The sequence below is a fragment of the Hemibagrus wyckioides genome, linkage group LG26 (assembly GCF_019097595.1).
Source record: "Hemibagrus wyckioides isolate EC202008001 linkage group LG26, SWU_Hwy_1.0, whole genome shotgun sequence".
In the NCBI taxonomy this organism is placed as follows: domain Eukaryota; kingdom Metazoa; phylum Chordata; class Actinopteri; order Siluriformes; family Bagridae; genus Hemibagrus; species Hemibagrus wyckioides.
Genome location: NC_080735.1, coordinates 10,124,183 through 10,138,973, shown reverse-complemented (window position 1 = coordinate 10,138,973; position 14,791 = coordinate 10,124,183). Strand labels below are relative to the sequence as shown.

At 41.0% G+C, this 14,791-nt stretch overlaps 3 protein-coding genes across 4 annotated transcripts in view; 1 reads left to right on the top strand and 2 right to left on the bottom strand.

Moving 5' to 3' along the window:
• gpm6ba (glycoprotein M6Ba) overlaps positions 1–983 on the bottom strand; it is a 41,217-nt gene extending 40,234 nt beyond the window's left edge. Inside the window, exon 1 of the mRNA XM_058380458.1 lies at positions 826–983. Within this exon, the coding sequence (XP_058236441.1) occupies positions 826–829 (4 nt within the window). The 5' untranslated portion in view covers positions 830–983. The remainder of the gene's footprint in view (positions 1–825) is intronic.
• Positions 984–1,831: 848 nt separating this feature from the next.
• Positions 1,832–6,610, bottom strand: gemin8 (gem (nuclear organelle) associated protein 8). Of its 2 annotated transcripts, none has more exons than XM_058380460.1 (3): positions 6,442–6,610; positions 3,965–4,346; positions 1,832–2,662 (listed from the first exon to the last, which is right to left on the bottom strand). In XM_058380460.1, the coding sequence occupies exons 1-3, from the start codon at positions 6,442–6,444 to the stop codon at positions 2,406–2,408; spliced, it is 642 nt and encodes a 213-aa protein (XP_058236443.1). In that variant the 5' UTR covers positions 6,445–6,610; the 3' UTR covers positions 1,832–2,405. The 2 variants fall into 2 exon arrangements, with proteins under 2 accessions (XP_058236443.1, XP_058236442.1); XM_058380459.1 differs by having other exon boundaries at positions 1,833–2,662; positions 3,965–4,349; positions 6,442–6,609.
• Positions 6,611–7,347: 737 nt separating this feature from the next.
• On the top strand, positions 7,348–13,591 carry u2af1 (U2 small nuclear RNA auxiliary factor 1). The gene is made up of 8 exons (XM_058379881.1): positions 7,348–7,483; positions 8,188–8,275; positions 10,738–10,804; positions 11,538–11,587; positions 11,679–11,777; positions 12,402–12,535; positions 13,049–13,141; positions 13,284–13,591. Exons 1-8 carry the CDS (start codon positions 7,440–7,442, stop codon positions 13,393–13,395), a joined length of 687 nt encoding a protein of 228 aa, XP_058235864.1. The 5' UTR covers positions 7,348–7,439; the 3' UTR covers positions 13,396–13,591.
• The last annotated feature ends 1,200 nt before the right edge of the window (positions 13,592–14,791 follow it).

The window sequence follows — 14,791 nt, the reverse complement described above, 5'->3', positions numbered from 1 at the left end:
CCCAAAATCAAGCAAGGGCCTTTAACGTTCACCGAAGAGACAGTTTATTTATACATTCAGATAAAGCAGGTTTCTTCTTACACACTATGCACTTTCTTCTCTAGTAAAGTATGACATATTGTCATTAGGATAAACTAAAACCCAAATGTGAGATCGATCAATCCTTGCTGTAGAAGTGCTGGTGTCAGGTTAGCACAGCCAGCAGCCGTATAGTCTCACTGTGTATAGAGCGCTGGCTGAGAATGGGTGATGGGAAAGTTATCGTTCCAAAGACACAGTGAGAACAAATGAGGCGAGGAATTCTTTCCCATGAATCTGCTCCATTTAATGTGATTAGGGCCAGCAGCACACTTAAGGGCACACACACACACACACAGACAGACTCATACACCACTATAGTAATGTCATTGTCATATGAAGAGAATATATAATGCATAGGTTTCTCAATGGCTGACTCAAAAATGTATGAATTATATATATGTTCATTCTCTGTAGTCCACATCTTATTAAGGATTTGAATAGAGGAGACATTAGGAAGCTTGTGCGCGTCACAAGTTAAACATACAAATGCAACAAGCAATTACAAAATCTGACCGTTAATCCTAACAAACAATCTATTTCATTATCCACTCAAACCCAAATACTCAGTGGAAGGAATGTAGCCTACAGGAAAAAAGTGATTCAGTTATTCAGCCAAGTAGCCAACAAATACATTGCGATTCCACTCATAAATAATCTTGGATTATGCAAAACCATTTAGTTTAAAAGGCTTCAAAACAAGGACAGAAGTTCAGTTTGATGATCTTTAAATATGCTAGAACTTACCCATCGTATTAAGTTTGCAGCAGTCTGGGAAGCCGGTGCTTTAGTGAAGCGAGTGGAGGTCCTGCACAACAAAACAAAAAGTGCAGCTCTAGTTTGTGCCCACTGTCCCGACTCGGGTCACTTCAGTGACGTCGGAGCTTGGGGGCACCCACATGGGGCCTCTTTAGGCACAAAGGAGTGTGTTGGGGAGCTTGAGTATTGCAACAAGTGTTATCCTGAAGTGCTTTTGAGCCTCAAAGTGCATTCCATCAGTGCATGTGATAATCAGTTGTGATATCTTTGACGGGATATCTCAGTTCTGGTATGCTGCGTCTTTTTCAGTGAAGACGCATGTTGTGTCTAAAAACCTCAAGCGTATGAAGATGGAAGCGTTTATCACGGCAGAAACATTGTGTATGCGTGAACTCTGAGAAGGAGATCAAATCCTAATCATATTCGATGCATTGTGTCTGGAGGGAGGTCGAAAACGACTCACTTTAAAGCCTGAAACACTCAGGACAAACTATAGTCCCCTCTCACAGCAGCCAAACACCACCCCAAGTAAATTTGGGTAGTGAACACATACGAGATTGTACAGGGTAAGAATGACTGCTCGGAGAGCGCGAGAGAATATAAATTGCCGGATGCTCAGGAAAAAAAGTAGCCATGGAAACCAGAATCCGGGCAGGCTGGGAACTCTATTCAAGTTTGTGCTGTCTGGCATAATGCCGAAGGTTCCCCAAGTGGGCAAACACACTGATGAGCCAAGGCTCCTAAATACTGCAGCCTGAGGAGCAAATCTCCAGATTTCTATGTGCCTACACACTTTTTTCCCTCACTACACTAAAAACGCATCTACTTTATCTCACTTATGGCTATGTAAAAGCTTTCATTTTGAATTATTGCATGTTAAAAAAATTGTGTTAATATTAAAATCATTAATCATCCAATTGGAATGAAGCATGATAAACAATTAGACAATCAATTTCTAATCAATTTTCAAATCAACAGTCATACTCAAACTTTAATCCAATGCATTTTATTACAAAACTCACCATCCAAAGATATATTTTTTAAAGAATTACTTATCATACAGAACCAACGTGCCAAGCTGACCACATCCCAAGCAGAGGAAGAAAGGAGAAGAAGAGCAGACAGAAAGGACTGAAAACATGGAGGAGGCTCTGACCTAGTTAGTGAATTGGCTCTGTGGAAAAAAAAAAAGGAGCTGGGGCTCGATGCATACGATATCGGGATCATTCATGGACTTGAAGGAGGGAGGGAAAAAACAGAAGAGTAATGAATGGTAATATGTGAGCGGGACAGAACTTTTCCATCAGTGAAAAAGAGGAGGATTAGCAACGTGTCGAGAGAAAGCTTTGGAGTCTCGCACCGCACTACTGAAACACAGGAAACATTTTTCCATTTGAACGTGTGAGAGGAACAATAAAGACTCTCTTTAATAGGACCAACAATCTATTATAAATACAAATGGATTCTAGGCCAAGCCAGCCCCTTATTCGACAGAGATTTTGATATATTTAATTAATTATTTTCTGTATTTCTGTAAAAGTGGCTTACATTATTGGTGCAAAATCCCTCTACAGGTTTAAGGGTATTACAGGCCAGTATTTGGGCTGCTTGCGGTCACAGTTGCGGTCAAAATTGAGCTGCATGGCTGTTTCCATGCCCTGGATCTTGGCCGCATCTTTTCCATAGAGCCGCTTCATCTCAGCACTCCTCCTCTCGCCCGGGCGCTCGGCAGGGGCTTCGGCACTCCGTCGCCAAGAACGGTGCAGGTCCTGGTCGGCCGGTACGTAGGCTTCCTGACGCTCTGCTTCCATCTGCTGTTGTCTCTCTGTAAAACAACAAGGACACAAGGAAGTGCTGGAGACTTATCACCACACAGATCACATTTGTTACATTTTGCCAAATTCTATAGAAATGCACAATTGAAGTGTAGAGAAAATATGTATGATTTATGATAGTGTTAAAAGTCAAAGAAAAAGGTTGTCAGAGAATCAGATAGTAGTACAGGTTAGTTTTATATATGAATATGAGTAATATACATTCTCTAAATAAAGGTTTGCTGTATGGATACTAATAATACATGCTTACATCACATAACATTGTTATGCTACATAATGTGTTTTTCTCCCCAGTTTGTTCACCTGCCAGTTCCCACTCACCAGTCAGAGCTTCACTATCATACATCAGCTACCAGCTGGGGAGGCTGAAGGCTAATAGGTGACATGTGAAAGCAGCCAAGTGGATCTTCTCAAACTGCTGCTGAAACTGTGTCACGGGGCCACGTGAACACACTTGGATAAAAAAAAAAAAAGTGTGATCTACCCATTTCTGCATGCTGACAGATGGCTATGACTGGTTAATGCCAGAGGAGAGAGAAGAGCTTTTCACACTGAACTGAAAACTAGAGACTTAGCAACAAATACCCAATCAGAAACTGAAGTGCGTGCCTCATATTACATTAAAACCAGGACACAGCAACACAGCTTTGTAGAATAAAGTGGCAAAACACTGAACATCATGGAAATGTGCGCCATGGTGAGGGGCAAACACATCACACTGAAAAAACATCAGAAACATCTGGTCAACTTAAAAAATTACCATGCTGTGAAAGATGGGTAAAGAACAAAAGTCCTTTTTTTCTTTTTACCTCTTATGCAGAAATGACAAAAGGGAACAAAAAAAAAAATTCTTCGCTTTCTCCTCTTCATAATATCATTTTTCCCCCTTCCTCCTACTTCCTTTTCCCTAACAATGTTTGCATAGGTGTGTGTCCCTTTATTCCTTATTATACAAGTATTCATATCTTCTCAGTTATTGTCTAAGTTGCACTTGGTATTGTTTTTCATATTTGTGTTAAATTGCATTCTATTGTACTTGTAGTACACAGTATTTATCCAATCATGGCTGTTGACCAATCAAGCCCAAGAGAGTAGGTCACCCTTCCTACCCAGAGAGCATGGCCAGTTTTGCTCTATGGACTACCGGCCATGGATCTCTGTGGCTTACAAATTAGCGATCACTTGTCTGTTGTATTCTTAATAACTATCAATCTTAAGTAGCTTAAGACAGCTTCATTTCCCTAGTACCTCCGGTACAAAACTTCATCTTGCTCGTTTATGCAAACACATACTCAGTTCCTCTCTGTGGCGCTCTGTCTGAGCGAAATATTGCCGCAGCTCAGCCGTGATGTCCATTTTGCTGACGTCGTATTCAAGCTCGCTTTCCTCCGAGCTCTCAGACTCGCTCTCAGTCTCCGAGTTGTCATCTTCTCGCTCCAGCTGTCTCCCTGCTTGTCTAGAGATTCTACCCATTGTCTCGTCATCCTGCCAGTCTGCATAGCGAGATGAGGTAGTGGGAAACACAGGGTAAAGAGCAGGGTCATATGCAGCCTGTATGGCCTTTCGGTACGCTTGCTTGTGCCTCTGATACCAGCTCATAGCCTGCTGGTAATGCTGCCAGTAACGGGTGTAGACAGGGTGGTTGTACCACATGTCCGTGTCCTCCTGATGCTCCTGCTGGGGAAAATGACCAACATGGATTAATATTTCAATTCAATTTATTTGTATAGTGCTTTTAACAATGGACGTTGTCTCAAAGCAGCTTTACAGAAGTATAAAAACATATGATAAAAAGTTTAAAGTTAACTATCTATTCATAACATTTATCCCTAATGAGCATGCCTGAAGCGAGGAAAAACTCCTTGAGATAATATGAGAAAGAAATCCTAAAGAGGAACCAGACTCAAAAAGGAACCTCATCCTCAAACTTATACACTACTCACAAAAAGTTAAGGATATTCGGCTTTTGGGTGAAATTTCAGGATGCACCTAAAATGCACTATAACCTTTACAGGTGAACTTAATTTGACCTTCTCTACACTTTTGAATGCACATGTCCAACTGTTCAGTGTTTCAGTACTTTTTGCATAACTTGCTGTTCTCTAACAAGGTGCTTAATGGCAAAATTCACAACTGGTGTTTGATCCATGAATCGACCAATATGTTTTCTGGTTCAATTAGAATTGGTATTTAAACAGTCCTCTTCATCATGCTGTTCACATTTTGACATCATGAGACCAAGACCACACCTAACAATTGATCAACAGTACCTCGCCATTGCGAGGCTTCAAACAGGATGTTCTCAGAGGGAAGTGGCCACTGAGCTTAGAGTGTCACAGAGTGTCATCAGCAGGTTGCTACAGAGATACAGAGAGACTGGAAGAGTCACAGAAAGGCATAGAAGTGGACGTCCTTTGGCCACATCCCACGTTGATGACCGCTTCATTGTAAACAGTGCCCTGTGGAACCGGATGATGAATGCCACTCAACTCCAGGCACATTTAAGGGAGGTGAGAGGAACCCAAGTGTCACGTCAGACCATTCGAAACCGTTTACATCAGCGTGGTCTGTGTGCTAGACGATCTGCAAGGGTACCTGACCACACCACCAGGCACAGGCGTCGGGCCAAGGAGCATTTACGCTGGACGAGGGACCAGTGGGCCTCAGTGCTGTTCACGGTGAGCAGAAATGATGGCCGCCAATGATGTTGGAGACGTCAATGACAGCGCTATGCATCAGCCACTGTTGTGGTGGTGTTACAGTCTGGGCAGGTGTGTCTACTCAATACAGCACTGCGCTACATCTTGTGAATGGTACAGTGACAAGCCAATACTACCTGAATAACATCATTAATCCAGTCATTGTGTCCCTGCATGAACAACACAGGTCTAATTTCATCTTCATGGACGACAATGCTCCAGCTCATTGAGGTCGCATCATTAGGGAACGGCTGCTGGAGGCTGGGGTACCTCAAATGGAGTGACCTGCACTTTCTCCAGACATGAATCCCATAGAAAACATATGGGATCCGCTGAGTCTCCGTGTAGAGGCTCGTAACCCTGCACCCCAGAACCTCAGTGACCTGAGGGCCGCCCTTCAAGAAGAGTGGAATGCCACGCCTCAGCAGACAATAAGTCGACTCGTGAACAGCATGAGACATCGTTGTCAAGCTGTAATTGATGGTCAAGGGCACATGACAAATTATTGAGACATTGACATTTTTTGTTGTGGTATACCCACCACTGTTGTTGGCTTTTGTTTCAATAAATTGTTTGAGATGAGGAAATCACCATTGCATGCTTCTACTTAAATGCCCTACTTTCATGATATAATATCACTGTAGCGTGAACTTTTTACATTTTCCATAAATTTCACCCAAAAGCCAAATATCCTTAACTTTTTGTGAGTAGTGTACATAAATAAACCCAAAGAAGAGTTTGGTGAATTTTAACTATTAATGCTTTAAGAGCCAGGTCAAAACATAAAGCTTAAGCTCGGTTGAATTAATCTTAAAATAGGTTTTATTCCATATTAACACCGTGCATTAGTACAAGTATAAATACAGCTTTACTATTTCTTCGCCTATATGTTGGCTGCATCCCAATTGCCGTCCTTTTGCCCCAATAGTGCACTACATAACGTGTGGAAGTCGTGACATCAGAGCCAATCTAGTGCACTCCGAAGGGAGTGTGGAGGCTTATTGAGATACAGCCCTTGTTTATCCGGGCTAGGCTCCTCTGCTTTACAAAAAGAGTAAATACGTTCTTACCATAATGTCGGTGTTATTATCTGGAAGAAGTCGAAGATAAATAAATAAGTTCAGATGTATATCAGGACCATGGCGTAACAGTTTTTGCCCGCCGAAGGGAAATATAACGCTGTCAGTCTTCTCAGCACTGTAAACCTGTGTCTTTCCGGTACGCTGTAATTATGGGTAAATACCCGTCATATTAAAAGACTCGGCGCTGCACCTCAGTTTAAATATGTCTTAATAATAAAAATGTACATATATTTACTGCTAGCGTCCGGTCTTATTTTGATATAAAGTGTGCTTTTTAGACGGTTTCACGCAAACAGATATATACATATATATTTATATAAATGAGTTCACTCAAGCTATTTTTTTTAAACAGAGGAATGAGTTCGCCCCCTGGTGGTCAAATTCATACATAACAGCTACTACAGACAATGAAGTGAAATCTCTAAAACGCTCCGGTTTAAGATAATGCTTAAGGAGGAATTTTTAATCTAGTCACAAAATGTGAACAGCAGCCATAAGGCTAGCATCCACTGTCATGAATATGATGGAAAAATACAGGATTTACGTTCTTATTCAAAATTATTTTTAAAAAAATGAAAGCGGCTGAATAACTCAATCGCTATAGATTATATGGTATAAAAATCTATTAAATGGTTTGCGTAGCTTTTAAATAACACTATGTAGTTAGGATTTAATGAAAATGGGAGGGGAAGAAATATTTACTCCAACATATCGTATAAATATATATTTCTATGATAATAACTGCCCACCCGTATTCATACGACTCCCGCTAGAAGTTCGGACCCACACGCTGCGCTCTGATTGGTTAGTTCGCTGCTGCCTGTGGAAACATATCCAATAAAATGCATGAGGCGGGCTTTGTCGGAATAAGGGTGGGGAAAATAAATGAATGCGGTGGGCGTGGTATTCACTGAAACGCTCACTATTGCGTGACGACAGGCGCGTAAGTCGATGACGAAGAACACAAGTGACCCGACGACGGGAAGATGGCGGAGTACCTAGCGTCCATTTTTGGTACAGAGAAAGACAAGTGAGTGAAAAAAAGCGCCCATGTATCGGTTCCTCTTAGCGCTGATGTGGAAAAAGCAAATTATATAAATGTATTTGTAGTATTATCAGTGCGAAGTGAGTAAAATAGTAAAGCAGCAGGCAGGGAGGGTGGATATTTTAATTGTTCGTGTGTGGAGAGCTCTGCTAATGTAGCGCTAGCTAGCGAGCCGAGGAGCGGGTCAGGGTCTCGAGCAGGCATGAAGCCGAGAAGCGTGCGTTTCATTCATCGGGGCCTGGGTTCACTTCACCGCTGCCGATGTTTTCTATCTTTAATTAAGCTTTATTTTGTGATTAATGTAATGAAAATCGACTAAAACTTTGTTTGCGTTGTGCTTTAATTCAGTCTACGCTTCACGCACGCACGCGCGCACACACACACACACACACACACACAGTAGGTTAGCTAAGCGATGTTAGCCCACTCTTAGCCTGTTATGATGGCGATTAGCTTGTAATAAGCTCAGAGACGCCAGCGATCTAAGTCTAAAAGGTGTTGCTACACTGCAACTTATTTTATTTTGCACAACTGTTAATTTAACTTGATCCCTCTTTTGGTATAAAAATTCCCCAAACTGAATTGTATAAAACATGAACGAGTCTAGTGAGATTTCGCTGTTGGAAAAATAACATCTTGTAACTTTTTTGTTTATTTGTTGTTGTATCTCATGTTTCTCCATCACTCAGGGTCAACTGCTCCTTCTACTTTAAGATTGGAGCATGTCGACATGGAGATCGCTGCTCCCGGCTCCACAATAAACCAACTTTTAGTCAGGTATGTTACTGTTCCTCTCTCATTTTTAATCCAACATTTTTCCTTTCACTGGAACTAAGGGGCCAAGCCCAACCCCTGAATTCAAAGCACCACTATGGATCTCAATCATACACTATACTGCTAAAAGTTTTGGGACACACTTCACCAAATCATTGAATTCAGCTGTTGTTTTTTTAGGGGGCTGGGCTTGGCCCCTTAGTTCCAGTGAAAGGAACTCTTAATGCTTCAGCATACTAAGACATTTTGGACAATTCTATGCTTCCAACTTTGTGGGAACAGTTTGGGGATGACCGCTTCCTGTTCCAACATGACTGTACACCAGTGCACAAAGCAAGGTCCATAAAGACATGGATGAGTGAGTTTGGTGTGGAGGAACTTCACAGAGTCCTGACCTCAACCTGATAGAACACCTTTGGGATGAATTAGAGCGGATACTGCAAGCCAGGCCTTCTCGTCCAACATCAGTGCCTGACCTCACAGATGAATGGTCAAAAATAAACACTCCTAAACCTTGTGGAAAGCCTTCCCAGTGGAGTTGTAGCTGCAAAGAGTGCAACAACTCCATATTACATTCATGTGCATGTAAAATCAGACGTCTCAGTTTTGGCCTGGCTCACAGTCTCTGCCCTAATTCATCCCAAAGGTGTTCTATCAGGTTGAGGTCAGGACTCTTTACAGGTCAGTCAAGTTCCTCCACACCAGACTCTGTCATCCATGTCTTTATGGATCTTGCTTTGTGCACTGGTGTGTAGTCATGTCAGAACAGGAAGGGGTCATCCCTAAACTGTTCCCACAAAGTTGGGAGCATGAAATTGTCCAAAATGTCTTGGTATGCAGAAGCATTAAGAGTTTCTTTCACTGGAACTAAGGGGCCAAGTCCAACCCATGAAAAACAACACCTGAATTCAATGATTTGGAGGGGTGTCCCTTTTGGCAATATGGTGTATTTCATGCAGAAATTATTAGAACTGCAAATGCGCTGGTCACACTGTCAAATTTTCATACAGAATTGATCCGAGTATAGCCCGATTTTTCACCTGCAGTTGGGTTGATATGTAATCGTCGCTTTCTCCCTACAATTAGACTTGTCTGTGTTCAACTGGAAGCATACATAGACCATCTCACTGAGAACCATTTGAGTCATAATTGAAGAAAATTGGATGGAATATATCAAAATCGTGAAGTGATCAAACCAGTTGACAGTTGTCAGAGTTTCAGGAAGCAAGTGAATCTACTGCCTGTGTCATTGATTAGTGATCAAATTGGAAATTAATTGCTGTAGAGTACAGAAATGCCTGTAACTTGGTATTAGCACAGTGTGTTGTGCTGACACATCAGATGGTATGAATGCACTCTAAGAGGATGTCTGCAGGCATGATCTGTGTAGTGTCAGTTGCCTTCACAGATCATCATGATATAAAATACATCAGTAAAAGGAATTCAGTCTGATTTGATATTAAACTAGTAATTTTTTTTTAATTTCTAGTAAAACTAGTAATTAAACTAGTAATTTTTTTTTTAACACTTTCACCAACATTGCCAGTATTTTTCTTTTTGTTTCTTTTGTTTTATGAGAGAGGAGTCTGTAATTTTCTGTTACTTGCCTGTGACTCCTTTCAACAAGCCTAGACAAACTACATGCACCCTACTGACAGTTTATTAGGCACATCTGTATCAACCATACAATATTAACCTTTTTCCACTTAAACATGCTATACAGGTCACCTTGGAGGTGTGCAGTTACTGACTCCATGTCCTTGACACTGATCAGTGACGACACTAAGAGTGAAAAATGAAATGCTTTACCATAAAGAAATGACACTAACCACACATTAGCACAGTGTGTGTATGAGTATATCAGGTCAGGCAACTTTGCTGGTGGTGTTAAACATTTATGAATTTGTCTGCTTTGTTGGATACTCCTGTCTTGTGAGTCCTCCCTGTTCATCGACAGCAATAGACTACAGCAGATTATTTGCAGTGCACTATTTGTTAATCATGCTCTAGTGCACCATCAGTGTCTGGGCTCATGACAAGCTGTTGCCTGGCAATTTCGGCTGAAGGACGTTTCAGTGATGTGATAACTCTTGCGCCGCTAAGATGACTGAATGCTTCAATGCCCAGATAATATTTGCTCGGAGAGTTCAGCCCCTGGTACAACTGCTGGGCCTTTAAGCTGGACAACTCAGTTTAGAAACACTGCTAGAAGAATCATTTTTGATGCACAAAACTTAATATATAAATTTGAATAGTTAGGAACTAACATGAGAAAAAAGTAAGAGTACATGAAAATAAAAAGCATCATAAATAGTTTGAAAGACAAAAAAAATATAGAACTGAAGATGATCTTTAGAAAACATAATTGAGTACCGTTTTAAATCTGTTGTCTGACTCCTTTCCATGTTCCTGTTGCAGCCATTGCTTCTAGCTCTCCAATAACACATTTTTCTCTCTATCCACAGACCATCCTGATCCAAAACATCTATCGTAACCCTCAGAACAGTGCTCAGACAGCTGATGCCTCTCGCTGTGAGTCCCATTTTTGCAGTTGTTGCTACTGTCATGTTTCTTACACAAACCTGTGTTCAATAGTTGTGTGATTAATAAGAGTTGGAGCCTGAAGCTTTGAACACCTCACATTAAACCCTCATCAGTCCCATATATATCTATTTTTTTTTTTTTATTGCTGATGACACTTTTAAATTCATATAATTGATTCATTCTTCAGGTTTGCCTCGAGTATTTAAATATAAAGACCCACACTGACCATTGAAATATCAAAGGTCAGTGTGGGTTTATGGCTGTATAGAGGGATTGAGCTGTGCTGAGCAGTCCATCTCCTACAGCTGTAGTTTCTACATAACTTTCTGGTCACTGGTGCAGAACTTTGGCTACTTAAATCCACAATCATTTTTTAATGTACAGTTATTTATGGCTTGTGCATGCTTGCTATGGATTTCAAATCTGTGCCTGAGATACAATCTTGTTAAATGTGCTTCTGGTCAGTTTGATGTCTTGCATTGGTAGCCATTTGTCTCTTATTGGAGTATAGAGGCTAAAACTGCTGTTTTTAATGGTGTTCACAATAAGAAGGATAGTACCCAAAATGTTTAGTGATTTTATATATATATATACATATATATTTACGACACAACTGAATGGTCATCTGTCTCTGTCAGTTGTCAGTGTGAACACTTCTACTAGACATTTTCACACTTAACTCCATCGTCAATGCAAATATATAAACTGCCTTTGCTCCTAGGTGCCGTAAGCGATGTGGAAATGCAGGAGCATTACGATGAGTTTTTCGAGGTGAGTCTCAGATATTCAGACAATTGCAGTGTTTTCTTGGTTTAATTTTTGTTTACACATCCTTTTTAATGACGTCAAACTTTTTTTTTAGGAAGTTTTCACAGAAATGGAGGAGAAGTACGGCGAGGTGGAGGAGATGAATGTGTGCGATAATCTGGGTGATCACCTTGTTGGCAATGTTTATGTGAAGGTAAGAGAGAGAACTGCGATCCAGAACATCATGTACCAGTGGAACTACTCAGTATATATTGCAGAAATGAACATGAACTACAGGCATTCAGAGGAGCTTGCGATTTTTTTCTTTCTTTCAAAATTAGCAGATTTTCTGTAGATTTGGACCAAGACGCGTCATGTGATGGCGTCACAAAGCAATCTTTGATTCATATGTGGCAAACATGAGTGCAGCTATCAGAGCAAGTAGTTACATATGTGTTTGCATTAGTAGAAGTTTAGAAGAAGAATCCTGTGCTTGCAATTTCACCAATTCAAGTAGTTTGCTGACAAAAGCAAAATTAAGGGTTTTTAACCTACAACAATCTCAAAAAAGACATTGTGGAATTCTGAAGGCACTGACATTACAAGGACACTCCATATTTCAGTGATATTTTCTCGGAGAATCTGTTATAGAGACATAATAAACACCTTCTGACCAGATCTGCTGTTGTGTAACTCACAATGAGCTGTTTTATCTGATCCTCAACACATTGGTCCAGTTTCCTTATCGTTTACAGTCTGTTTTTATCTTGTCTGGTTTATTTCTTACCGCTGTAGTGTAGTATTTAAAAGCTTTTTCTTTACCCATGTGTTTGAACAGTTCCGACATGAGGAGGATGCAGAGAAAGCTGTGATGGACCTGAATAACCGCTGGTTCAATGGCCAGCCCATCCATGCTGAACTCTCCCCGGTTACCGACTTCAGAGAAGCCTGCTGCAGGCAGTATGAAATGGGGTCAGTAGAACAAGCTTAAAAGAATACAGTGATAAGATTTACTGTCTCTCAAGTGTAGAAACTGAAAAGAAACTGGTAGGTCAAGTGGTTAAGGCTCTGGGTCGTTGATCGGAAGATCGGGGTTCAAGCCCCTGCACTGTCAGGCTACCACTTTTGGGCCCTTGAGCAAGGCCCTTAACCCTCTCTGCTCCAGGGGCGCTGTATCATGGCCCACATGACCCTGTGCTCTGACCCCAACCCCCAAGGATGGGATGGGTTACGTGCTACTATTAATAGACCTTTATTCAATATGATTTTACATTAAATACTGTAAAAAAAAAAAAAAAAAAAAAAAGGTTGTTGATGGGTGTCGCCTCTGGTAACACACAGGTGACTTCCTTCCTGACGTGTCTTTGTGATGGGTTTTTATCTAAACTGTTTTTCTTATGTCAAGAAATACTGAATGCCATAAAACCTAAATGTTAGGGTTATCCAAAAGCCTGTGCCGCTACATAAACATGTCTCTCTCCACAGGGAGTGCACTCGAGGTGGCTTCTGTAACTTCATGCACCTAAAGCCCATCTCTCGCGAGCTGAGGAGGGAACTGTACGGACGCCGTAGGAAAAGGTAAAGACGAAACGGTGTCGACATTTTGTGAATATAAAAGTGGAACAAGCTGGAGGATTCTGTTCTTAATACCGAATGCCTTGTTGAAATTTTACTCAGTTTATGTGTAAGCCCTAACGTGCTGATTCGTCTAATCCTCTAGGCACCGCTCTCGTTCTCGGTCTCGTGAGCGTCGCTCTCGCTCACGGGACCGCGGCCGTCGCGACCGGGAGAGGAGGAGATCAAGGGATCGTGAACGCTATGGAAGGTTTTGAGTCATCATGTGAACCCTTTTTTTTGGTTTTTATTCTTCGGTGTAGTGCTCTCCCCACCCCAAACGACCAACATTTGCCTGGAACATTGGACTTTGTTCTGTACCTTACTTTTACCCATTTTTTTCCCTCTTTTTGTTTTTTTAAGATCACACGAATATGAAAGCTCAGTTTCTCAATAAAAGTACATTGTTATTAATTCTGTTCTTGTATTTGGTTTTGTCTTTAATCGTGACTGTGGATATGATTGACTGGATATGACTGCTTGTTATGACTAGATTGGACTACACAGTAATGTGTGTGAATGTACAGAAGTGTGTTGCAGCTTTTGTCTTGTGATCCCTAACTTGGAAATTAAAACTGTTTCTTCAGGCATGATTTTAAAAAGCGTTTATTATGTTGGGTTTCAGGTTTGTTAATGTATTTGTTTGTTTAGACAAATGGAGAAGACTCATCTGCTGTGTTATGTGGCTTGGTTGTGGGTAGAAAATGCTAACGGACTTCTAATACATATAATATGATATACGAGATTTTATTTGATCTTCCTCCCTGACATTAGCTGATGTGTAACAGCAACCCATTAGGAAAGAGGCACTTATTTTGCTCCACTTTTCAAGTTTTTTATGTTTAAGATTTCTACACAGCTTTTGGTCATTGCTGAGTCTATAAAGCAAATAACCAGCCAGAAGCAACCCTGTAGTCTAAAACCAATAACAGGTAAGCTGGTGGTTCCTTACCATTAAGGAATGGGGCTGACCTTGTATACAGCAAAATACATGTTACATTACATGCTACACACTCATCGGTGAACTTTGTATTCTATATTGAGTCCCCCTTTGTGGTTTCAATAAACCCCACACTTCTGGAAAGGCTTTCAACTACATTTTGATGCATGTCTGTGGGGATTAGTGTTCATTCAGCCACAAGAGCAGTAATGAGATCAGACCCTGATTTTGTGTGTTGGTCTGTGGTGCAGTCTGTGCTCCACGTCATCTGAAATGTGTTTTGCAGGTAACTCAAGTTTTTCTACTCCAAACATGACTTAGCAAATCATGTCTTCAAGCTAGCTTTGTGCACATGGGCATCGTTCCCACAAGGTTGGGAGCAGGAAATTGTCCAAAATGTCTTGGTATGCTGAATCATTAAGAGTTCCCTTCACTGGAACTAAAAGGCCAAGCCTAACACGTGAATTTGAAGGGGTGTCCCAAAACATTTGGCAAGATCGATAGATAGTTAGACAGTATAGGCTCTATATTGAATTCTCGTCTCTTTTTTTGGCTCCATGACTATTTTTTCCACGTGTGGGCGTGACTTGGACGTAATTTATTCGACGCCTCCATTTTAGCCAATCACAGCACGGCTAGAATGTTTTGTTGGAATGCGCTTCACAAATTTGTGA